The sequence below is a fragment of the Watersipora subatra genome, chromosome 4 (genome assembly GCF_963576615.1).
Source record: "Watersipora subatra chromosome 4, tzWatSuba1.1, whole genome shotgun sequence".
Classification (NCBI taxonomy): domain Eukaryota; kingdom Metazoa; phylum Bryozoa; class Gymnolaemata; order Cheilostomatida; family Watersiporidae; genus Watersipora; species Watersipora subatra.
In genome coordinates, this window is record NC_088711.1 from 63557082 (window position 1) to 63585030 (window position 27949).

Sequence of the window (27949 nt, forward strand, 5' to 3'; positions counted from 1 at the left end):
GCCAAGCTCTATAAAAAAAACTGGTTTTGCTTTGTCAAGGTTTAAAAACTTTGCATGCTTTCGATTTACATTCATCTTTGTATTAAGCAGTTCATAGAACTGAATTGCTCCAAAGCATCTCTGGTATTGATGGGGTTTGTTAACTAAAACCTTTTGTTTCTTGAAATCAGACAAGAAATAGCTGTGATGTGCTTTGACTTCACGTATGCTTTCTAATTCATGGTACAAATAGTTGATTGGAAGTGTTTTTAGTTTTTTGTGCTAAAACAAAAAAGAGAGTTGTCATAAATGTGATTAACCGATCATAAATAGGTTATAAATAGAATAGATTATAGGTTATAAATAGAATTATCTAGCAAAACGCAGTACAAACATATTGTGTCCTAGTTCTGCTCAAACATTGCACATTTCCTTAGGAGTTCAGCACGCATGCACAGATGCAGTCTTGACATGCGCTAACAGGTGCTCATACCCTTAGGAGCTCTGCACGCGTGTGCAGATGCAGTCTCAACATGCGCTGACAGGTGCTCATACCCTTACGAGCTCTGCACGCGTGTACAGAGACAGTCTTGACATGCGCTATCATGTGCTCATTGCCTTAGGAGTTCTGCATGCATGTACATATGCAGTCTCAACATGCGCTAGCAAGTGCTCATTCTCTTAGGAGCTCTGAACGCATGTACGGATGCAGTCTCAACATGCGCTGACAGGTGCTCATACCCTGAGAAGCTCTGCATGCATGTACAGATGCGGTCTTGGCATGCGCTAACAGGTGCTTAACAAAAGGAATTCAGTTCTTAGTAATATCTTACCAAAGCTGAATCTGTGAATAAACCAGTTCTGATCGTCAGGTGTGGCTACAATAAAGAGGCTTTTAGATCCGTCTTCCTGAATCACAAAACTGTCGAAACGTGAGACCGAATGTTCAATCTCATAGCTCGCGAACGCCCATTCATTACTCAATAAATCACATACTCTTACACTATTATCAAAGGTGAAGAGAAAGAGATATGATGTATTGAACCAGAGGAGTTGGTCATATATAGAATAATTCGTCACACAATGCACTCTAGCAGTGCCGTGCTCTTCCTCTACTTGCACAAACATTTCCTGGTTTATAACTGCTGTCCAGTACCATGTTTGGGTGTGCCTTGCAATTTCGAGGTGCAAATCCTGAATACTTGATGGTTCAACTGGACGCCCAACCCAAACGTTTGCCAGAAACTCTGATAGCAAAAACAGTACAAATTGATAGGTATCAATGCTGTAGCACAGAAGAAAGGGTTGAGGTTGATTGGGAGGGTCTGGGTGCAAAGCAAAGGAATAAATAAAATGGCATGTTGGATTCCAAAGAGCTGGAGCATAAAACTTCGTAGTCATGTTTGATAGAGTCATCATAGCAACATAAAGTCCATGTGAGTCGTTGGAACCTGTGATCCAAAGCACATCTTCAGTATGGGAACCATAGTGTACTACGTTCTCAATTTCTGAGGTCTCTGACAGCATGGCTGCAATAAGAGACAGCACTACATATATTAATAGTAAAGATCAGTCGACCTTGACCTTAAACTGTAGGGAAGAGACTAGCCACTACGCCTGCTAGAAATAAGACCCTGAAAAAGTTAATAATGTGAAACTCTACATTAAAAAATCAACCAAATGTTAAAAATTTCTGGAAGTAAGAGCTTCCTGTTGGCAGTAAATACAAAGCCTTCTATTTTAGTTCAATGGAGAGACTGAAAGCTTTTAGTTATACAAAGTGTTACAAACATATAATTGTACATTTTTCAGAAACAAACTGTTTGACAACAACAACAATTACATCAGACCACAATAATGATATTTCTATAAAAAGTCAATTTGATTCAACGGTTATGTTTACATTATATGATATATATCTTACTAAAGATACTAATGTTTATATCATGTGTTATATATCTTACTAAGGATACTAGTGTTTATATCACATGGTATATATCTTACTAACTGTACTAGTGTTTATATCATATGATATATATCTTACTAAGGATACTAGTGTTTATATCATATGATATATGTCTTATTAAGTATACTAGTGTTTATATCATATGATATATATCTTAATAAGGACACTAATGTCTATATCATATGGTAGATATCTTACTAAGGATACTAGTGTTTATATCATATGATATATATTTTACTAAGGATACTAGTGTTTATATCATATGATATATGTCTTACTAAGTATACTAGTGTTTATATCATATGGTAGATATCTTACTAAGGATACTAGTGTTTATATCATATAATATATATCTTACTAAGGATACTAGTGTTTATATCATATGATATATATCTTACTAAGGATACTAGTGTTTATATCATATGATATATATCTTACTAAGGATACTAGTGTTTATATCATATGATATATATCTTACTAAGGATACTAGTGTTTATATCATATGGTATATATCTTACTAAGGATACTAGTGTTTATATCATATGGTATATATCTTACTAAGGATGCTAGTGTTTATATCATATGATAGATATCTTACTAAGGATACTAGTGTTTATATCATATGGTATATATCTTACTAAGGATACTAGTGTTTATATCATATGATAGATATCTTACTAAGGATACTAGTGTTTATATCATATGGTATATATCTTACTAAGGATACTAGTGTTTATATCATATGGTATATATCTTACTAAGGATACTAGTGTTTATATCATATGATATATATCTTACTAAGGATACTAGTGTTTATATCATATGGTATATATCTTACTAAGGATACTAGTGTTTATATCATATGGTATATATCTTACTAAGAATACTAGTGTTTATATCATATGATAGATATCTTACTAAGGATACTAGTGTTTATATCATATGATATATATCTTACTAAGGATACTAATGTCTATATCATATGGTATATATCTTACCAAGGATACTAGTGTTTATATCATATGATATATATCTTACTAATGATACTAATCTCTATATCATATGGTATATATCTTACTAACTGTACTAGTGTTTATATCATATGATATATACATGTAACTTACTAAGAAAGCTAAGAACTAAGAATATTTGTAATAGTAGATAACTCCACATTTGACAAGGTTGCGTAGATAACAAACAACAGGAGAGTTTTTACAAAGCCACTAGACAACTTTAATGATTAATCTAACAGTCAAGTTTGAAGAAATGCAATATTCGAGCAGCTCTCCATCATCACAAGTCTAGTCGTAAACATGCAAAACTCAAGTGCAGATTTTCTATTGGCAGGTTTATTTAGTAGTTTATTACTTTATGCATATAAAAGATTTTTGCAATTTTTTAGCAATAACCTTAAACGCAGAAACTAAAAATCAAGTCAATATTCTTATTTGTATCTACAATATTGTTACTCATTTTTTCTAAACTTGGGATTTTGTAAGGCCTATTAGCACAGAACTCTGGTCAAAAGACCATAATATAAAATATTCCGTATGTAGTTATGGTATCAATCAGAAGCCACTTATTGGGCCATACTAGTTGCACTGTAAACTGTAATAGACAACAATGTGACAATTTCACATCATCCATCAGTTAAAACGGAAAGTAACAATATTTGCACAAAATTTGATGAGCTTCGACTCCGCGGAGCCAAACTGTAAACAGGAGACAAATACTTGCAAACTAAAGCTCTGCATACTTTTGGTTGTATCAAAAAAGGTTTTTTAAGCTTTTGCAGAAAAGTGACTGAAAAAGCTGAAATGAAAAGCGTGACTTATAGACACCCATTTACTGATTTAAAGCAAACATCATGTAAAGAGACCCTTGAACGGTTATTCACGTTCATAACAGTAATATATCAAAGAATGACAGCTTCGGGGGCATTATGAGACTCAAACGCCATGTCCAAATCTCTATTCTCTTTGTTAAAAGAAGAGGGCGCAAGATCAACTTAATCCAGCGCAAAGTCCGCACCAGATAAAAATAGCCTAATATCCTGAAAGATTCTATTTGATTTAAGTGATGTGATTAACAGACAGAGGCACTCCTTCACTGTCATAAATTAAAACGTGATAAATTAACTGACATCTTTCAACAGGTATTAGAATTTGAGTTCATAGAAGGGATGAATTCTCATGTCAGATGGAGTTTAAATGGATTAGCTATGAAGCCATGATCAGTGTCTCATAAAGCATTGGTTCTCTTCTTTGAATGGTTAGGACTAAATTTATTAGCATGAAGAACGGCAAATAAAATATAAGGCTCGCTTTGACTTTTTTAACCGATATTCTAACAGACAAGCGCTTTTTCTGAAAAAGCTTTACTGTCTACGAGCACTAAGATGGTATCACAACAAAGATTAAGAGAAGAGCAAAGGTTCAACTCATTTTGAAACATTCAAAATTAGCATCAATGCCTTAGAAGACATCTTGATATTATTAGGATAAATTCTCATGTGTTTATCACTCTATGTGAAGGTCATCAATGTTGATTTTCTAAATCCTCACTATAATGGCCTTATAGTAAGTAATACAGTAATAAATAGTTTTGTACAGTAGACGCTCCGTAATGTATACCTCCAATAATCCAAATTTTACTTGACATGAATAATTTAAGTAAAGTTGTTGCTTCGAATTACTTGAAAACTGCATAAAACGTGAAGCGTCCAGTTGGTGTAAGTTCTCCAATTCGATTTGAAAATCGAGAATCTCATAGTTGGTCTTGAAATATCGTTTTCTCTCTTGTCGCTCTAGAGCAGGGGTAGGGAACTTATGGCTCGAGCCACATGTGGCTCTTTTGATGATGTTATCTGGCTCTTTGATAAATCAGTAAAAAAGTAATCCATAATTTTGCTGTTAATTTATTTAACATAATAATAAAAATAATGCTGAAATTACAGTAGCAACAAACAAAAAAATTGTCCATTTAACAAAAATATATTTTCATTTGCAACTCTTTGATGTGGCGCGTGCAGTCAAGAGTTTCTAGTGCTTTCGGTACTCCGCTGTACATTTTGACCATGATTGGCTCTACATATGCATGCGAGCAGTCATCCTCACACATGAAGAATATTAAAACGAACCTGCAGTCACGACTAACAGATGGAAGACTAAATGCCTACATAAAGCTGAACCTCACCACGTATCAAACGGAGTACAAAGATATCAGCAAAAACATGCAGCATCAGAAGTCGCATCAATAGTAAGAAGTACTTTTCATAATACCAACTTTTCAAAATAAATCTATTTTTCTTACACTCTAAAATTGCTCAAACATACTAAATTTGTTGTTCTTCTTTTTTCATTTTGTTTTTGAGATTTAAAATATACATATGGCTCCCCTAAAATTAAATTTTGAAACGTGTGGGTTTTGTGGCTCTCTCAATCAAAAAGGTTTCTGACCCCTGATTTAGAAAGAGAAAATGACGTGTATGAGTATCTCTATTAAATATACTAGTACCCTGACATATAGGGGTATCTCTATTAAATATACTAGTACCCTGACATATAGGGGTATCTCTATTAAATATACTAGCACCCTGACATATAGGGTATCTCTATTAAATATACTAGTGCGCCGAGAGAGATCGCCAGAGGCGCTAATAAAGCGCAGATAACAAGTAGCTAGATAATTATTCAGAAATATCAAAATTTGCTGATTGGCACCGGTGTAGGAATGTCGGTCTACCAAGCTGATTGTTGAGCTGGAGTCTCGTTGATGTGTGATCCTAACCTTCAACTCTGGCTTCAGACGGACAGAAGGATGGACAGACATCGCTCTTATTATAGTAATGATATATTTTTGTTTTATTTTATTTTAGACATTCAATTTTTTTCTTTCAAGCGTAGACCTTTCCATGTAGAAAAATTCTATTTGGATTGACATTGAAGATGTGCGCTCCTATTAACTTAATTTAAAATTATCATAATCATGAACCTTAAACCAAGTGAAAATGAAAAAAAGAAAATGAAAAAAAACAAACAAATAATACCACAGTTACTGTGCAGTCATTTAATCAAAGATTAAATTAATTTTTTCTTTTGTATGGCCAACGGGATGAGCTTGAAAATTTTTAGAATGGATTAGGCAATTTAGATGTACCATTTTAATTTTTACTGTTGGTTTACGGTAAAATCCCCATAATGTGAACGTTTTGGACTATTTACGCTGTGGGAGCATCTACTGTATAATTGATTGCTGATCTGAAAATAAAGTTCTACTAGACCACATGTGTGCTTAAATTTATGTTTAACATCTAATAAAATATATATTTATATTCTAATATTACCAGTGGATGATAAAAACATTCTATTTTATTATTAGTTATTTCTCTCTCTTTATGGCGCATTTTAGCTAGAGACTCCATCAGTCATAAATAATCAATGAGTGAGCATGTGCTAAGAAATTTGGAATGTCTGATTTGAAAGTTCTATATCGTTGCAGAACAAATTAGAGGGGACATCCAGTACGGTTCCCTTAATGAAGTTTGAAGTGAAGATCACGGCTAAAAGCAATTTTAAGAATACTTGGTTACGTGCCAGTACACGGTGTTCATTTGTGTAGAACTTTACAAATATATGTATAAATATACACAGATATGTATGCAGATCATGCACAACTGTTTCAATAATATTGCATTAGGCAATATTATGAGACGCACACTAAAATCTCTTAACGAATAAGAGAATGGAGACACAGAGAAAACGGATGTTATATTCTGTAGCCTTAACAATAGTTAAAAATGGAAATACTAAACAAGATTGGATTTAATGCCATCTTTCGGCTTATGACAAACTGTTAGCAACATTCTTCCGAGTAACAAAAAAATTTATTATGGGGTTTTTAGTTGTCATGAGCAATTTTATTTGAGTTCCCAAGTAAGATGATATCACAAGCATGAACAACTTGTGTCAATTATTACTAATAATACCCCATGTGATGTATACGTAACAACAGCATTGTAGTGTTGCTCTAGCATGCATTCAAATAAAAAACCTCGACTTAGGTAAGAATGTGTAATCTTTTAGCTCCACAATAATGCCAAATTTGATTGGTTTACAACAGGTCATGTGACCTGGGGCTATTTTCATTTAGCTCCTTCCAAATGTGAAGTAACCTGGTAAGCATCCTAGAATTATCAAGCAGGAAACATGATAATAAATAGTGTAATAATGTCATAGTTTAAACTGGCGTAATAATATAAAAATTTTGTTTTTATAAAATACAGGTGCAACTTGATGCAAACTAAATTGAATATCCTACGTAATTTTCAGTCTGAGTACTGCGGTGTTAAAGATGAGAAGTTCATCTATTGTAAAAAAATATAAGTTGCAGACCTACCCAATTGCACTAAAGTCGAACTGGTAATGTTGTATCGTCCTAAATGATTGTAAGAGGCTAGATAGATTATGTTGGCTCTCCAGTAGTCTGGACACACATCAATGATTTTGTGGCCCTCCAACAAATCTATTTGCTTGCTTTCTTCACGAGTGATAGAGAGTAAGTGTACAGAGCCTAGAAATACACCAACAGAGAAAGGCATAAGCTCAATATTCCATGAATGTTGCTTATCATCTGTATCAAGACAGATCGTAAAGGCGTGATGGCAATAGTTCACCGATTTGGACCCACTCGTTACAAAGGTCGCCGACGATCAAACAAGTATCTATGCTGAACCAACAAACTTAGTATTTTAAAAACAAATAAATTAATTTTATCAGATGTAGTGCCTTCACTCACAACTGGTGATTGAACATCCTAAAGTTGAACCTTAAAATATAAAAATAATGCGTTACAAAGCCTGCAAATTGATTTATTGGAGTAAATATTCTTTTAAGAATACACTGCAATTTATTACACAGCTCAAAACCCTATGATAGATCAATAATAAATGTTACAAGTATAGCAAGCAAATAAATACAAAAATATGTATTAAAGAACATAGAATTAATAAAAATGAATTGTGACAAATAAATTACTTGTAAACACTGCAGTAGTAATCAACAAGGTTATTATTGTTATCATAGAGACAAGCTATTGGAAGTGTAAGTAATAGGCGATAATCAATATGTAATTTATTTAACTTTGGAGGTAAAATTGAAATTAATTTAGCTTTTTAATTTTTTATTGATGTTATATTTTTTGTTTTGTTTTTAAAGTTGCCGGATTTTTTTTTACTTGGAAAACAGCAACATTTTGAGCAATTCTGAGCATGACATGATGGAAATTACTTTGAGTATAAAAATATTTAATAAAGTTTTGTGATCGTATGGTTGAAAAATAGTTTTGGTTATAATAAATAAAAGGTGGACAGCATGCATTTGCTAATATGGCATTTTCAGGTGTTCATGATAAAGGTAAGTAAATAAACTGAATGAGTGTAAGTTGTTTGAAAACAGAGTTGATGATTTATCATCATCCAATTTTCTTCGGCGTCTCTAAGTGCCCTTTTTTAAAATCTGAATATAAAAACTAGAAAGAATTCAGAGCTAATTAAAGGAACGGTTATAACAATAATAACAATTTTGGATCACTAACCCAAGAGGAGGAGAATCTTGGCAGCATTGAAAACACCAGGCATCATGACAGCAGCGACACAGACCACTTTCTGACAGCAACTGGTGATGATATTCAATGAATAATTGAGTAGAGATCTTGTTACTACACGTCATGTACCAATAATAATGTAACATATGCAACAACAATTATACGTGTAAACAGAATAAATAATTCAGTGAAAAAGTAATAACAAATATTTTACATCTTAAGGTGTTTAGTTATACATGAAACCTATGTTTAGATGTCAATATGAAGAGCAGTCTGTATGTAGACTTAGTGATCATACAATAGCGGATGCTATTTAGATTAGCACTGTATCGATTTTGCCTCTAACAACCAAATTCAATGAAGAAAGTTTTTGTGAAACTTGAATATGAACTAAACAGAGGAAGCTTGTATTTAGAGGTAGAAATAGTCAAGAGGCCATCATCGCCTGACTAGATCGTTTTTAAACCCACTTTAAAACATAAATGCCGAATATTCTATGTATCTAGCTAGACACATTGTCTATCGAAAACAATTGCACACAGTAGTATTGTAAGACGTGAGACAAAAATGTGAAATTAAGCTAAAAATATGGCACTTCGGTAAAAACATCACTTTTTAGACAGAAACAAGCCGAAGCACTTACCTTTCAAAGCAGATCCTTTAGAGTGCCATGAGCAGGAGGGATGGTATATCAGGGTGACCAATTATGAGAAACATGGTATGCGGGAAGAAAAACTCGTCCAATGCAACACCAGATGTTAAAATTGATGTATTTGTGGATGAAGATAACATATAGCTTACAAGTTCCTCCTTGCTGATATAATAATGGTGTGTTATATAGCTGATATAGTACTGGTGTGTTTTATAGCTGATATAGTACTGGTGTGTTTATAGCTGATATAATACTGGTGTGTTTTATAGCTGATATAGTACTGGTGTGTTTTATAGCTGATATAATACTGGTGTGTTTTATAGCTGATATAGTACTGGTGTGTTTTATAGCTGATATAGTACTGGTGTGTTTTATAGCTGATATAATACTGGTGTGTTTTATAGCTGATATAGTACTGGTGTGTTTTATAGCTGATATAGTACTGGTGTGTTTTATAGCTGATATAATACTAGTGTGTTTTATAGCTGATATAGTACTGGTGTGTTTTATAGCTGATATAGTACAGGTGTGTGTTATAGCTAATATAGTACTGGTGTGTTTTATAGCTAATATAATACTGGTGTGTTTTATAGCTGATATAATACTGGTGTGATTTATAGCTGATATTATACTGGTGTGTTTTATAGCTGATATAGTACTGGTGTGTTTTATAGCTGATATAGTACTGGTGTGATTTATAGCTAATATAGTACTGGTGTGATTTATAGCTGATATAGTACTGGTGTGTTTTATAGAAAGAAGTCATACTACACAAATACCGGTAATACGCTAAAATATTTATGGCCACTATGTTAGTGTCTGCGATGTTTCATAACTTAGATACCTGTGTTTTTTAAAACTCACATGCCTGTGTGCTTTATAACTCACATGCCTGTGTGCTTTATAACTCACACGCCTGTGTGCTTTATAACTCACATACCTGTGCGCTTTATAACTCACATGCCTGTGTGCTTTAAAACTCACATGTTAGCTTACACGCTGATGTACTTCAAACATCAGAGCGAAAAAGCTGTGGCGTGAAGGTAAAGGTTAATTTTAAAATCACTAGTGAAAAGCAAGGGAAAATGACTGAGTCAGAGATAAACTGTGGTTTATTGATTTATTGAATACGCGTAATAAATGATTAGAAAAGAAAAATAATACTTAGAAGTTAAACAACAGAGTGTAAAAATACTTTACCTAAAATATAGTCTATAATACTTTGTGGAGTGAGACTCAGAAAGTAGCAAGGGTTGTCTAACCTAAACCTGTCTCTGACACAAACTAAAGTGCAGATAACATTGGTTGATTACGAACACGTGGAAACAATCAAAATTTTACTGCAACCTATGTGGAGACAAACTTAGTCCTACACCAAATCTATGTGGAGACAACATTATTCGAAAGACTTATGCAGAATCGATTGAAGTAGCCGATATGAACGTATTTAGGCAACTCTCATGTAGTGCCGACAACCCTAATACCCAATAAACCAGTGCACCAGAAATGAACCAAAAAATAACAACAAAAAATTAGTGTTTATTCTGACTATGAGAAATGATTGACTTACTAAATCAGCCATGATTGACCTACTAAATCAGCCATGATTGACCTACTAAATCAGCCATGATTGACCTACTAAATCAGCCATGATTGACCTACTAAATCAGCCATGATTGACCTACTAAATAAGCCATGATTGACCTACTAAATAAGCCATGATTGACCAATAAATCAGCCATGATTGACCAACTAAATCAGCCGTGATTGACCTACTAAATCAGTCATGATTGCCCTACTAAACATCATCAGATACTTTGTCATCAATTACCTTGAACACTCTGCTCAGGTCTGATTTTTTACTCGCTAGTTGAGTTGGTTTCTTGACTCTTTTACGTTTGACATCTTCTCCTTTAGCCTGTGTTGCTGCAAACAGCATGCCACGTAAAAATATTTTGAGCTGACCTGGCTTTTTGTGAATCATTCTCTCCTCAAGCAAAACTAGCAAAAAGGTAAAAACAATTCTTCAAATTCGATTCTTAAAATTCCATGGATTCATTTTCAAAAAATAACTTTATAGTGTCAAAGCGCAAACCACAAGCTTTGATTTCGCTGCAGCAGATAAGAGAAAGATTCTGAATGTTTCATAATTCATTTTCAAAAAATAACTTTATAGTATCAAAGCGCAAACCACAAGCTTTGATTTCGCTGCAGCAGATAAGAGAAAGATTCTGAATGTTTCATAATTCAACACCATAATGTATCTATTGTTTACTTGGCATTCAGGAACAATAAATCTCAATTACTGATAATATACTAATAATATAAATGAAAAGTTCATTTGGTAAGTATCAAACATTTTTGAAAACAGGTTATAATATCGTAAAATTATGATATTCAAATGTTATGTGACAGCAGTTGCAAAGAGCTTTATCGTTGGGTAATTTTAGCATAAAATAACCTCAAGTCAGCAAGTTCAAGTCAGAATAAACATAGAGCATGAACAATAATGCTATGCAGCTGACCACCAACTTGACTTAAAACACTTCCGCTGGTTGGCAGTTTTCCTCTCCATTTCGTGTATCACCGAATCTTGTTTAAGATCTTCGAATCTTGTTTACGATGATAGATTTATTATTGATATAATTCTGAACGCTTTGATATCAAGCAAATTTCTTAGGCACCCAGCAGGAAAGAATTGAAGTTTATCACACACTGCTGTTCATTATCTGCTTTTATAAATTAATTATTAATTAATATAATCAAATAAATAAATTTTGACTTGCAACAAAATTCACATTACAGTTATTTGGTATCAAAAGATTCACCATGCTTTACTCTGTTGTGTTGTCGGTGCCAAATATGTGGAAATGTGATTACAAGCTTTTAAAAGCTCAAAAACGAATAGCCGCCGTAGATTGGAATCTCTTTATTTCGATGACGTAACCACGAAATTTGGTTATCGTCTTGTCACGTATGTTCTCACGTGAATTGAAAGGCCAATAAAAAGTTCAATATGAAACTTATCATAGCACTAGTTTATGACAAACACTTCGGGTTTCATCGAAGTCCCCGTATCAAATATAGATGCTCGCTACTTTACAGTTTTGTTTCGGCTTGATCTAATCGTCAAGTCGCAATCTGATCATGTGACCCAATACTTCGCAAATAATTTTTGCAGCACTTTTCGATTATCACAGGTGACCAACAGGCTCGTCTTGATTATCAGACAATGATATGTACTCCTTCGAGCTGAGGTTAAAAAATTTAATGAAATTTTACAGTAAGTTATAAGATATCACTGCTAAAAGTGACAGCATTACAATGACGATAAAACAGACGCGTTAGAACAATAGACATGGTTTAATTGAATGCGTGAAGTATATTTGTGAAAATATTTCGACGAATAAGGTTGCATGAAAGTGTAAACCAATACCATCTACCACAACTACGTCACATTTGAGCCGTTTTAAAAAGAGAATCCAAACTACGGCGGTCTTGTGTGGCTGCGATTAGCTGTTCGTTTTTTAGCTTTTAAGAGCTTGTAATCACATTCCCACATATTGTGCACCTACTACACAACAGGGTAATACATGGTGAATCGTTTGATACCAAATAACTGTAATGTGAATTTTGTTGCAAGTCAACCTTTAAATATCATAAAAATAAAGCATGTCAAACATCTAAGTTTCAACTGGAAACAGATGAATATTTTTACTAAAGTTTCAAATACGACTTCTCGCGTAGAACTTATAAGGAAATTTTAGACAACTTGACAAGTCTGGAGTATGAATAGTAAATAAACAGGTTGACAAGTCTGGAGTATGAATAGTATATAAACAGGTTGACAAGTCTGGAAATGAATAGTAAATAAACAGGTTGACAAGTCTGGAATATGAATAGTAAATAAACAGGTTGACAAGTCTGGAATATGAATAGTAAACAAACAGGTTGACAAGTCTGGAGTATGAATAGTAAATAAACAGGTTGACAAGTCTGGAGTATGAATAGTAAATAAACAGCTTGACAAGTCTGGAGTATGAATAGTAAACAAACAGGTTGACAAGTCTGGAGTATGAATAGGAAATAAACAGCTTGACAAGTCTGGAGTATGAATAGGAAATAAACAAGTTGACAAGTCTGGAGTATGAATAGTAAATAAACAGGTTGACAAGTCTGGAGTATGAATAGTATATAAACAGGTTGACAAGTCTGGAAATGAATAGTAAATAAACAGGTTGACAAGTCTGGAATATGAATAGTAAATAAACAGGTTGACAAGTCTGGAATATGAATAGTAAACAAACAGGTTGACAAGTCTGGAGTATGAATAGTAAATAAACAGGTTGACAAGTCTGGAGTATGAATAGTAAATAAACAGCTTGACAAGTCTGGAGTATGAATAGTAAACAAACAGGTTGACAAGTCTGGAGTATGAATAGGAAATAAACAGCTTGACAAGTCTGGAGTATGAATAGGAAATAAACAAGTTGACAAGTCTGGAGTATGAATAGTAAATAAACAGGTTGACAAGTCTGGAGTATGAATAATAAATAAACAGGTTGACAAGTCTGGAATATGAATAGTAAACAAACAGGTTGACAAGTCTGAAGTATGAATAGTAAATAGACGAGTTGACAAGTCTGGAGTATGAATAGTAAATAAACAGGTTGACAAGTCTGGAGTATGAATAGTAAATAAACAGGTTGACAAGTCTGGAGTATGAATAGTAAATAAATAGGTTGACAAATCTGGAATATGAATAGTAAATAAACAGGTTGACAAGTCTGGAATATGAATAGTAAATAAACAGGTTGACAAGTTTGGAGTAAGAATAGTAAATAAACAGGTTGACAAGTTTGGAGTATGAATAGGAAATAAACAAGTTGACAAGTCTGGAGTATGAATAGTAAATAAACAGGTTGACAAGTCTGGAGTATGAATAATAAATAAACAGGTTGACAAGTCTGGAATATGAATAGTAAACAAACAGGTTGACAAGTCTGAAGTATGAATAGTAAATAGACGAGTTGACAAGTCTGGAGTATGAATAGTAAATACACAGGTTGACAAGTCTGGAGTATGAATAGTAAATAAACAGGTTGACAAGTCTGGAGTATGAATAGTAAATAAATAGGTTGACAAATCTGGAATATGAATAGTAAATAAACAGGTTGACAAGTCTGGAATATGAATAGTAAACAAACAGGTTGACAAGTCTGGAATATGAATAGTAAATAAACAGGTTGACAAGTTTGGAGTAAGAATAATAAATAAACAGGTTGACAAGTTTGGAATATGAATAGTAAATAAACAGGTTGACAAGTCTGGAGTATGAATAGTAAATAAACAGGTTGACAAGTCTGGAGTATGAATAGTAAATAAATAGGTTGACAAATCTGGAATATGAATAGTAAATAAACAGGTTGACAAGTCTGGAATATGAATAGTAAACAAACAGGTTGACAAGTCTGGAATATGAATAGTAAATAAACAGGTTGACAAGTCTGGAGTATGAATAGTAAATAAACAGGTTGACAAGTCTGGAATATGAATAGTAAATAAACAGGTTGACAAGTCTGGAATATGAATAGTAAACAAACAGGTTGACAAGTCTGGAATATGAATAGTAAATAAACAGGTTGACAAGTTTGGAGTATGAATAGTAAATAAACAGGTTGACAAGTTTGGAGTATGAATAGTAAATAAACAGGTTGACAAGTCTGGAGTATGAATAGTAAATAAACAGGTTGACAAGTTTGGAGTATGAATAGTAAATAAACAGGTTGACAAGTCTGGAGTATGAATAGTAAATAAACAGGTTGACAAATCTGGAATATGAATAGTAAATAAACAGGTTGACAAGTCTGGAATATGAATAGTAAACAAACAGGTTGACAAGTCTGGAATATGAATAGTAAATAAACAGGTTGACAAGTCTGGAGTATGAATAGTAAATAAACAGGTTGACAAGTCTGGAGTATGAATAGTAAATAAACAGGTTGACAAGTCTGGAGTATGAATAGTAAATAAACAGGTTGACAAGTCTGGAATATGAATAGTAAACAAACAGGTTGACAAGTCTGGAATATGAATAGTAAATAAACAGGTTGACAAGTTTGGAGTAAGAATAGTAAATAAACAGGTTGACAAGTTTGGAGTATGAATAGTAAATAAACAGGTTGACAAGTTTGGAGTATGAATAGTAAATAAACAGGTTGACAAGTCTGGAGTATGAATAGTAAATAAACAGGTTGACAAGTTTGGAGTAAGAATAGTAAATAAACAGGTTGACAAGTTTGGAGTATGAATAGTAAATAAACAGGTTGACAAGTTTGGAGTATGAATAGTAAATAAACAGGTTGACAAGTCTGGAGTATGAATAGTAAATAAACAGGTTGACAAGTCTGGAGTATGAATAGTAAATAAACAGGTTGACAAGTCTGGAATATGAATAGTAAACAAACAGGTTGACATGTCTGGAGTATGAATAGTAAATAAACAGGTTGACAAGTCTGGAGTATGAATAGTAAATAAACAAGTTGACATGTCTGGAGCATGAATAATAAATAAACAAATCTGGTATAGAGAAACAAGCAAGGATGGTCTACCTTGCCACTCCTCATTCAGGGAGCTTCTGTCTAGAAGGGCATTTAGGTCTCTCTTGCTGATTACTTCCTTCCTGGTGTTCATCTCGATGACACCATCATGGTCATCTGACTTGAGGAGATCGAGGAGTTCCTGAGAACTGATAGACTTGCAGGTGTCTGTGTACGACTTTGTCATCCCTGTTTTGAATTTCTCTGTTGAAACGAAATGATAATAACAGAATGCTGCACACAAATAACATGATGGCAAACTTTTCTACCATATCTACTCATATAAATATGCAATAGCTGAACTTAGTGCATAGAAAAACTACTTGGCATACCAAAACAACTAGAACCATATACTCTTTAGGAATTCTCATGCTAGTCATGCAGGCTTGATTGCTGAGGAGGCATGCAATAACCTTCAACAAAAAACCAACCAATATGAGATCTGGCCATCTCAGCATAATACTTTAACTAAATCTGTTAGAAAGATAAGCGGTATAACATTCATTTAAAAACCTTGTCGCGAGTTCGGAATTGTGATTTCAAACAAATTGGTACTAAAGATTTTTCAAACGTAATTGCAATCGCTAATTTAAAGAACAGTAGCTGATGCCTTAGGTTTTTCAGCATGTTCACTATTAGGCAGGACATCACATACCCCTTTAACAAACAATAATTATTGAAAAGCTATCCATCAGATGTCTTTGCACTCCTTAATGAGACTGCATCAAACCATCTCAAGACGTTATTGATGAGGCTGTTAGTGGTGAGGCTGTTATTGGTAAGGCTGTTATTGGTGAGGCTGTTATTGGTAAGGCTGTTATTGGTGAGGCTGTTATTGGTGAGGCTGTTATTGGTGAGGCTGTTATTGGTGAGGCTGTTATTGGTGAGGCTGTTATTGGTGAGGCTGTTATTGGTGAGGCTGTTATTGGTAAGGCTGTTATTGGTGAGGCTGTTATTGGTGAGGCTGTTATTGGTGAGGCTGTTATTGGTGAGGCTGTTATTGGTAAGGCTGTTATTGGTGAGGCTGTTATTGGTGAGGCTGTTATTGGTGAGGCTGTTAGTGTGGACAGATGCAAAGTCATACAGTAGTCCTTCGCTAGTTCTCGGTTCAAAATTCGTGACTTCAGTACTTCGCTGGGTGTGAAATATTTATTAAAAATAGGTATAAAAATAAGACACTGTAAAACCCCTAATTGAACGCCACCTCTATTTGAACGCCACCTTTATTTGAACGCCACCTTTGTTCGAATGCCACCTCAATTTGAACGCCACCTTTATTTGTACGCCATCTCTATTTGACCGCCACTATAGGAAAAAGGTTAGAAAGTAGAGCGCCACCGTTTAATTGAACGCCTCCTCCATTTGACAGCCACTTTGACATTCTATGATCTTTATGAACCCACAATAGCAAGGGATCAGTAGATTAATGACTCGGTTACATCAATAACAATTAATTCTTTCGTTGTTTCTGTTCGTATCAAAGTCCATATTGCAACTCCAAAGTTTTTCAGTTTTTTCGTTAAAACTTTGAAAGCAACACCATAAAAATAATTAATAACCATATCAGGTTGATAGTGGCTCCTTGTTTAACACGGTCATGATACTTCGATGTATGTGAAAAACGGTTTACATGTACGATGGTACATGAACGACTAGTTTTAGGCTAAAAGTTAGTGGCCATGGGGCTAAAGGTTTATCATTATTTGTGCTAAATGCAACGCACAAACGTTTTGCTCTGCTCAAAAAATTGTTTAGACACTAATATGAACTAGTTCAGCAATGCAGAAAAGTTGAGGTCAGATGACATTGTGGAAGGTATTGGACAACCCGGAGATGTTTGTTCCGTCGAAAGCAACAATCAGAACACAGCTATCCGAGCAAATGATGCAAATATTTTTGTTTCTGCTTGTAATATAAGTGTGGTTTGTTAATGTCACTTGTTCATGAATATATATATTTGTAGCATTTGATAGATTGTCATTATATAACTTATAAATTTGCAGATTTATATACAATTTGATAACATCCTTGTGGTTATCTCAACTCGGCTTACAATGGATCGGGCTTGTAACTCTTCTTCTATTGCACATAAAAAGCTAGTTTTGGCTGCAAACTGTAGCAAACAGATCAATGAGTGCAATTAGTTTTATGCAACATTATTAAATATAGATATAAAATAAACATATGCCTTCAAATTTAGAATGAAATAAAAAATTGAAAGCTCTTAACAAATTGCAAAGCAAGGCACAGGCTATAATATCATCGCAGATTAATTGGAAGCAATAAATATCAAATGATAAGAGATATTTTTCAGCTTCCCAACACATATTTATTTAGAGATATTTGACAAGTTAGAGGTAAGTTAGCAGATTTCTTGCATCTGAAAGGGTTAATGTCGATTTACCCGAAGAATAGTGCAAAATGTAGGTAAAATTCACTTCGCCCATAAAAGGGTTAAATTTATCTTCCCAAAATTCTGACGAGCTATTTGAAAAGTACAATGCCAGCCGCTATGTGAACGCCAACTCTATTTAAACGCCACTACAGGGAAAAGGTTGAAAAATAGAGCGCCATGGCATTCAGATAGACGTTTTATGGCATATAAAATACATAAATCTTTTTCATACTATGATACAGTGAGATTCCACCGCGAGCATTTTCGGCCTACAAGCCGTCGCAGTTCGATATTTTCCTATTACGTTTTGTGAATTGTAAAAGTGCAATGCGCTTGTGACACAATTCATCGTGTTTCTTAAAGCACATAAATTACATAACTTTTTGATTGTATATTTCAATACATCAGAGTCTTGGCTTTCGAATGAGCTATTGTTTGCCATGGTGAGACAGACATTGGTTGGTGTTTATAGGATTTCCCCAGAGCTCTACCGCAGAAATGTTTACTGGCATAGGCTCGGAAATTGTGACATCACAATTTTCATATGCGGTGTTGTGTGCTCTTACCGCCTATTTTATCGGTTACCGCTCATATTTATCAACTACGATAATGACGCTAGTGTCAGGCGAAGATAGGACAACTCCAGAGAACCAATGAAGATAACAAAGGAATCAGTGTCATTAGTTCTCCATGTACCAATTATTTCTATGATAAATAACTCAGATTCCAAGCACCATACTATGTTTTCCCGATGATATTATGCACTAGCCCTCTCATTTTATTGTGATGTTGAGGGTCGCGACTGAGACTAATTAGTTTCAACATTGCGTGATCTCGCGAAAGTGCGATTAACATATAGTCCTAGGGCCACGCAACGCAGGTCACAATTTAATCGATGTGATTTCATTACATTTATCAACGACAGTACATTTATTGAAGCATAATTAACTCAGAACATGTGTTTGTATTGGTCGGGTGTTAGCACGATCCCGGGCATTGTTGATTATCTAGAATCCTAGTTTATTATTAGCGCTCTCTGGATTTAACAGCACCGATTGTCACAGAAAAGCGCAGCCTCAATGGCAGCAAAAGGGATCGACTACCTAAGGCTAAATAATAATTGTGACATCACATTTTGAGAACCTGAACTAAGTGTTTTTTTGTAGGATATACTTTTGGCACCGTTTTTCATGGTTCTATTATTCTTTGTGTATTGAATATAGGCTCATTCGAAAGCCAAGACTCTGATGTATTGAAATATATAATAAAAAAATTATGTAATTTATGTGCTTTAAAGGCCCACAATCCTCAACATCCTCACATGTTGAACCTACGTAAAGGAGAAACATGATTACGAATGATGAACAAGTGACTTTAATAGATATGACTTTATTAGTTTCTATTTCACGTATTTCCACTTATCGCTGGAAGCGATAAATGCTATTAACAGCTGAAAGTGAGAGACTACTGTATTGACACAGTATTGACACAGTATTTACACAGTATTGACAATGTATTGGCACTGTATTGACAATGTATTGACACTGTATGGACACTGTACTGAGACAGTATTGACACTGTATTGACACAGTATTGACACAGTATTGACACTGTACTGAGACAGTATTGACACTGTATTGACACTTTATTCAAACAAAACAAATTTTCAGCTTTGCAAACAATTATCACAATACCACTAGTGCTATAATACATCTTGCATTTAGCACAGGTATCTTTTAGTGACCTTGACCTCCTTGACCTAGGACATTCCATATATTTTACAGTTTGTAACGAAGAGGCCATTTGACAAGAAATCCGCCTACCTTTGTGTATGACGAGTTTCTCAAGACGTCTCTTTCTAGCAGCCCTCTCAACGACTCGCTCATCAACAGTGTTAGCGCAGACAAGTCGATAAACAACGACCGGTTTTGTTTGACCAATGCGATGAGCCCGATCTTGAGCCTGCAGATCACACTGCGGGTTCTAAAAAATGGAAGAGAACTATGTAGAAACTGAGTATAATCAATGTTAACAAATATACAACACATTTTGAGTGGAGTGACAGGTTGAGCAGGTGATCAAATACAAAGAGGTCAGTTGATTCTCTAACATTTTCAATTGTATGCTCCACTTACGCCTTTATAAGACAGTACTTACCCAATCGCTGTCAAATATAATAACTGTATCAGCAGCGCATAGATTGATGCCAAGACCACCAGCTCTTGTGCTCAGAAGAAAGAGGAAGTAGGTAGGGTCAGTGTTGAACAACTCCATCTACGAGAAACCAACCAGAAGGTTCAAGGATGTGAACATCTGTTTATATTATTGCAACCAAACACCCAACCTAGCTTTAGGAATGGATTACTTAAGACCTGATGACACAAGTGAGTGGTTGTCTTCGCTAATGCACAGTTGGCAGCCAATTTTGGTTACTGAAATGATGACACAAACTGATGGTTCAATATTTTCAGGAGTAGTGTGGTTTCATAAAAATATCATAAAAATTAATAAATACCAAGTTATACAGTTGGTTGCGAAAGATTTAACAATTACATATGAACAACAATGTACGCATTCTTAGGTGAGGTAAATTCTTGAGAGTAAACCTTAGCCTAAGTTCCTTCAACTAACCAGGTTTTTACTGATTGAGTATGCTGGTAGAAAAAACTTTTTACATGATATATGAGGGAGAAAGGGGAGACTATCACCCATAGCATGCCTGCGTGTAACTTATAGCTCCCATGGGATTAGCTGAATTTAGATGAAACTGATTCAATAACGTAATGTGACAGCGTAACGTAATACTTTAATGTAGCAACTTAATGTAACAGCGCAATGTAACAGCGTTATGTAACACTGTAGGTAACAGCGTAATGTAATAGCACAGTATTAAGGGAAGCAGACAAATGCTGATCAACTTACAAGACTCAATGGTTTTCAGGCCTGATATTTTTTCAAGATTATTTAGTACTCAAATTCAAATGTTATAAACTGTATAATGGTGAATAGGGGTTGACCAAATTAGAAAAGATCCCACCTGTTCCCTTCGACTGTGTATGTCTGTCTGTCCATCTAACCTGCAGTACTCGTGCCGCCGCACATGACAGTAGTCCTCTATCAAGTCAAGCATTTTAGTCATCTGGCTGAATATGAGCACCTGCAAGACACAAGACAGCTAGTGACTAGTAGGGACTAGTGACTAGTAGGGGGCTGCTATTAGTAGGTCATATCTGGTGCTGTTGATGTCAACAAAGGTGAAAAAAGGAATTAACTTATCACGAGTTCAATTTAGCATGGACTTGAAAACTTTTTGGACGCTGAAACATTGAAGTAAAAACAGAATTCTCAGAAACAGCTGACACACAAAAACCAAAGTCATTCGCTAGAAACACGGCATCTATAAAAACAGATCTTTGTTAAAGTTGTGCGACACAATGGAAGAATTTTGATACATTTAAGAGACTATAAATTTAGAAAAACTAAATGTAGATCTTCCCTTGGCCTACTTTGCCATCGTATGCTAATGCACTACTGCCTGTTTCACAGCCATGAGTGAACTTGCTGCTGTCTAGGCAAATGGAGCTATAAATATCTGAATAATCTACTGCTTTCTAAACTCGAGGAATAAACAACATATACACATAAAAACCTAATGTTATGATTCCAGCTCTGCAGAGTGCTTGCAGGTGCTTGATTAGATGTTTCCCTTAGCCACAAGAAAGCTTTTACTAATCGCCCAGCGATGGTGTATCGCCAGCAATTTTAAACGATGTCCAACATACTATTAGCTATGATTAAAACAGAAGGTAAGATGGCAACACAAATGGACGAACACAAGAACGACACCCTCGACTCAGGACAAGCAGCGAATCATCGTGATATCTTGAAAGTCAGTATGAGTTGGCTGCACTCATCTTATGCATATAATTATGTTCATATTAGTTACACTGAAGTTCTTTTAATATCCTATGGGACTGGCCTTACCTCGGTTCAACCAACAATATCTGTATCAATATATATATCAATATCAACTAGATTTGTTTTAAAGGTTTGATGTTAAAGTTTATGTTAAATTGACTTCAACACCAGCTGATGTTAAAGTTAGGCTATGAATATTATGTACCTACAGCGAGCCGTAGGGGTTAAAATGCGTAGGGGTTGATGAATATTCCCATCTGTTGCGCTTGGTTGACAGAGCCACAGATGATCTTATGTAGTTATATTAAAATATTCCCTTAGATTATCTTATAAATACATGATAAATAGAAATTTTTGCAAGCAAAATCGGCAATCCTTCCAGATTGTTTTTACACAAGAGAGCACCTGTTGAGCCTATCAACATTACAAATGATAGGAGAACACAAGAGAGCACCTGTTGAGCCTAGCAATATTACCTGTTGAGACAACTCATGATGATACATGTGTAGACTCATACAAGTGGTCAATTTTTAATAAGTTCCACCTTCTACTGGACGCGAGGTATTCACTGATTTTGAAGTTGTCTGACACTTGATGCATTTAGAGATAGCATTAAATTTTTAGCATCGTGCAAAATTATGAGCGAGTATAGAAGGCAGCAAAAATTGGACTTGAGTCATTTAAATTTCGAGAAATCCTCATGACAAAAAAACAGAAAAAAGCTGTGACTGTACGCCTCTACAAAAGATTGCCAAGATGATAGGACACTCCAGGGAGTGTTAGAACAACCATTGCTAATTAGGAAGAGTGAGAGCCTTGCAGTGAAATGAAGATCAAGAATGCCAGGAAAGACTACTGATAGAAGTGGAGTAACAGCCATCCACATGCAATTACTAGTCAACCTTGACTAAAGAATGAAGGGATAACTAATGATTCGAGGTTGAAACATTATTAAAGAATTATCGTGTTGTCGAGTTCACGAGAGGACAACTTTAGACATACTAGCTTCTTGAATGAACCTAGTGTACTAAAATGTGTTAATTCATTGACATTGGTTGACACAATGAGCACATGCGTTGTCAAAAAGCTCCCTTCCTACAAGGTTGGACAAAGGTCAACGCTCATGTCAAAGCTAGAAATAATTTGATAACCCACCTTATGACCTCTCTTCTTCAGTTCAGCCAGCATGGCATCCAGCAGCAGCATTTTACCACTGCTGTTCACAACTTCCTCATCAATCTTACAATATCCAGTCTCAGGATCTGCCAACATAACAACGCTACTCGTAGGGAGCAATCTTGCTATAATAAGAGCCGTGCCCGTCCGAAAGCCAAAGACGTTGGGAAAAAATATTGCACTGCCCGAGAATTGAACCTGCATTTTCAGATTTTAAGCAAAGCACGCTGAACCACCTTTCCACATACAAGAATAATTGTGCACATAGTTGTTACAAATGATGACCTCTCACAGCACCAGGACTGGCTCGGCATTTCATAAACTATCACAAAAAACAAAGGCGTGTTATTTTACCAAACTGACAACCAGAGAGGGAAATGAGATTTGATAATAGAAACATTGATGATTCTAAGAGCCAAATAGAAAAGTAGTGGACACCTATTGGCTGAGAGAGTAAGTGATTGATACCTATTGGCTAAGAGAGTAGATAGTTGATACCTATTGGCTGAGAGAGTCAATAGTTGATACCTATTGGCTGAGAGAGTAAGTAGTTGATACCTATTGGCTGGGAGAGTAAGTAGGGGTGACTACAGCATTTCCTTAACTGCATCATGGGATTCTGCAGTTTCACTCCGTGGACATGAGACTTGACCTTGTTTACTTTAGGAGTGCCTGTGGTCCTATTGGTGGTCAGATCCATTATCTCCTCGACCCAGCTGTCCAGCCCTACATCGTCTTCATCTTCTTTAGTCTCCATTTGGCTCAGGTAGTTGACTGGTTTAGTGCTGCGCCGTGAGCGTTTACCGCCGGGGCTCTCCGTAACTGTGGTGGGTTCATCACTCTGTACGCAAGGCCACAAACACTAATACAAGACTAATTCAAGAACATATACATGTATATATATATATATATATGTATATTAACTAAAAGCAAGTGCAAAAGCATATAAAAAGAGAACTCTACACTAAAAACCTAAAAGATTATTAGTGGAGTATGAAATTTTTAGTACAATCGCGTCTGAGGAGTGCTTCGCACGAAACAAATTTGTAACGCAAATACTAAAAGTTTACTTTTTTCGCAATAATTTTTCAAATATATATATATATGTATATATATATATATATATACATATATATATATATACATATACAGACGGTTCCCAACCTACGAACGCGTTACGTTCCGAACGATTGTTCGTAAGGTGAATTTGTTCGTAAGTTGCTTCAGTGCTCTATTTTGTATTATAATTTATGTTTAAGGCCTATATAAGTATATTGAAGGTTTATATAAGTATGTTTAAGGCTTGTATAATTAACCTGTATTGGTTTGTACTGAAAAAAATATTTAATAAAATGGAAATAATACTTTGGTGGACGCCGGGCCATGCCACGGCATTTCTTATTTATTGTCCTTTCTATTATATTGTTGTTTTAATCGTTATGCTATCACTTATCGTTGTTGTCTTATTTTTTGTATGTGTTGTCCGTTTATTATATCGTTGTTACACTCGTTATGCTATTGTTATATCTGATATACCGTCATAACACCATCACTTATCGTCACTTAGATTGTTGTCATACCAACGCGCTAGCGGTCCTATTCATTCACCTTGTTAGCCGGTGTTCTTACCGTTTGCCGTTAGCTGGAACGGTTGATATTATTGTATATAAATGAGTGCGCGCATTTAGTTGAGCAGAGCAAATAGCCGTATGCTCCTCGGCTGGTGAAATTTCCTTCGCTAATTAAAAGCTGGATGAAACTACAGGCACTCCCTTATCTTTATTTATTAGTAGAGATCTTGCAAAGTAAAGGCCAGCAAATCTCTTTACAATACGTATGTAAAGTTCCAACAAAGTTCAAACGAATAATTCGAAAGTTAATCGAGTTACGAACAACGTACATACGTTCATATGTACCGTTGTTCGCAACTCGAATGTTCGTAAGTAGGGAACCGTCTGTATATGTATATATATATGTATATATATACATATATATATTCATATATATATGTATATATATATATGTACCACCTGAGACCATCCAACACATCATCAGTGGATGCAAGCAGCTAGCAGGAAATGCATACACTGAGCGGCATAATCATGTCGCAAGTGTTGTGTATAGAAGTCTATGTGATGAGTATGGCCTTAATAAACCACAACACTGGTGGGAAGCTCCTGGTAAGGTCAATGAAAATGACTGAGCTAAGATCCTCTGGGACTTCTACATCCGAACTGACAAGCATGTCCTAGCAAACCAACCAGATATAGTGGTGGTAGACAAGGAGAACAGGAGGGCTACTATAATAGATATAGCAGTACCCAATGACTACAATATAGCCAGCAAAGAAAAAGAAAAGGTAGAGAAATATCTCCCTCTTGGAGAAGAGATTGAAAAATGCTGGAATGTAAGAACAACTGTAATCCCAGTAGTCATTGCGCCATTTATGCGCCGGTGTTATTGCACTGGGCGCAATAACACCGGCGCATAAAATGTGGCTTGCCCAAATACCAACAACAATCAACTCAGGTGAGTTGCAGAAAAGTGCGCTATTGGGAACAGCTAAGATCTTGAGGCGAGTGCTCAAACTCCCAGGTCTCTGGTAGGAGACCCGAGTTAGAGCAGAATTTACCACCCATATGGGGTATCCGGGGTGAGGAAACAATTTTTGTATATGTATATACATGTATATATACATTTATATACGTATATATATACATATATATGTATATATACATATATATATATGTATATATACATATATATATGTATGTATATACATATATATATATACATATATATATATGTATATATATATATACTAGTACCTATATATATATACTAGTACCTATATATATATACATATATATATATATACATATATATATGTATATATATATATACTAGTACCTATATACAGTCAAACATGGATAACTCGTCCACGGATAGCTCGAACACATGGTTAATTCGAACATTTCCTTTGGTCCGTTCCCACGTAATGATAAATTGCTATAGATAACTCGAACTCAACACTGTTAATTCGAACTGTTTTTTTGCCCAACAGCTACCGAAACGGTTGTTTTCGCTTTAGAAAATCACTTTATTCAAAGCCATAGAGGTAAACTTCATCTTTTCGTAATTCATAAGCGTCGTTATTACCACCATCGGCAAAATATTTTTGGCAACGACTTTTCTAAAAGTTTGGTGAAATTTGATTTATACTGCGATACGATGAATAGCACGTGCTAGCCGGGTCACGCGCGCAAGAATTTTCGCCACGCACATACAAAACAAAAATCGCATGTTGTTTTGTATATGCGTGGCGAAAATCCTTGAGTGCGTGACTCGGCTAGCCCGTGATGAATAGTTTTTCGACGTTGATTCCGTGTTGAATCAACGTCGGAATGTTGAATGTTTAAAGCGTCTTAAAAATGTTGTAATTAAACGTATACGTTGTCTGAGCTACAAAAAACTATTCATCGTTTGACGTAAACACAGAATACGTGTGTACATTCAATAAGTTTCTATTAAAAAAGCATGAGTGATATAGAATGTACCGTAAAACCTCGTAAAACTTCTGATTGAACTGCCTCGGAGTGTTGCTCTTAACGAATCCCAGGTAAAGTAAGGTAATCTGCATAAACTTCAAGAAAAAACGGCAAGATTGATCGTGGGTAAAACCCCAAAAGAAAAAAATGTCTTTTCTTTTGAGCATTTAAACAACGATCAAGTTTTGCCAATGTCAATCTGAAAAACGTCCTGGCAATAACATCACCTCAAACAACAAACCAATCTCAAGTGATAGAAAAATCTCTATACTTTTTCATGAAAACGTTTTAAACTTTACATTAGAAGCATTTAATTTGAAACAAGCCATTTGTGCTTTTGATTTATATTATAGTTTGTATATGTACATGTATCTACTAATAAATAAGTAAATATATGGACTTGTGACAGTGCTCTGATAACTTGAATGCTCTAATAATTCGAACACTTTTGCTCGGTCCCTTGAAGTTCGAGTTATCCATGTTTGACTGTATATATATATATGTATATATATACATGTATATATATATACTAGTACCTATATATATACATATATATATGTATATATAGGTACTAGTATATATATATACATATATATATGTATACATATATATGTACCTATATATATATATAGGTACTAGTTGAATGCCCGGCGGTGCACGAGTAACAAAAAAGTTTTTGCATCGAAAATTATTTTTAATTGGCTATGTTTGTTTAGCCAATAAATTGGAGTAACTTAAGCTAGTAACTTCAGCTAGTCTAAATCTTTACTATTACTATAATAAGAGCTCTGTCCATCCCTCTGAATCCAGCATTAGCAAAAAAGATTGCATCATGATTTCTCACGCAATCATGATCTTCAAGTGTGCAAGCTGAAGCATGCTATATTAATCAATCGGCATTAAAGATTAGCCGGTGTAATAAGTGTGACGTGCAGATTTATTCCATGGTATAGTCAACTGGACGCGTAGTGTAATAGATAGTGCGCCAGTCAGCAGAACTGGAGGTTTTGAGTTCCATTCCAGGGCGGAGTGAATTTTCCATTCCTATGAGTTTATCGCTATAACTGAACACATGATTGACCGACAGACAAACACTGAGATATATATATATAG

The 27949-nt window shown here is 34.9% G+C and overlaps 1 protein-coding gene across 3 annotated transcripts in view; it reads right to left on the reverse strand.

The window, feature by feature from the left end:
- Positions 1-10304: 10304 nt before the first annotated feature.
- The window catches only part of LOC137395146 (lymphocyte-specific helicase-like), a 31253-nt gene continuing 13608 nt past the window's right edge, over positions 10305-27949 (reverse strand). For 2 of the 3 annotated variants that reach the window (XM_068081970.1, XM_068081968.1), the window contains exons 11-18: positions 23847-24129; positions 23268-23374; positions 21232-21351; positions 20352-20468; positions 20018-20177; positions 15812-16003; positions 10905-11126; positions 10305-10835 (exon numbers count right to left, since the gene is read on the reverse strand). In XM_068081970.1, the coding sequence (XP_067938071.1) occupies positions 10999-11126; positions 15812-16003; positions 20018-20177; positions 20352-20468; positions 21232-21351; positions 23268-23374; positions 23847-24129 (1107 nt within the window). In that variant the 3' untranslated portion in view covers positions 10305-10835; positions 10905-10998. The other variant, XM_068081969.1, reaches the window with a different exon arrangement.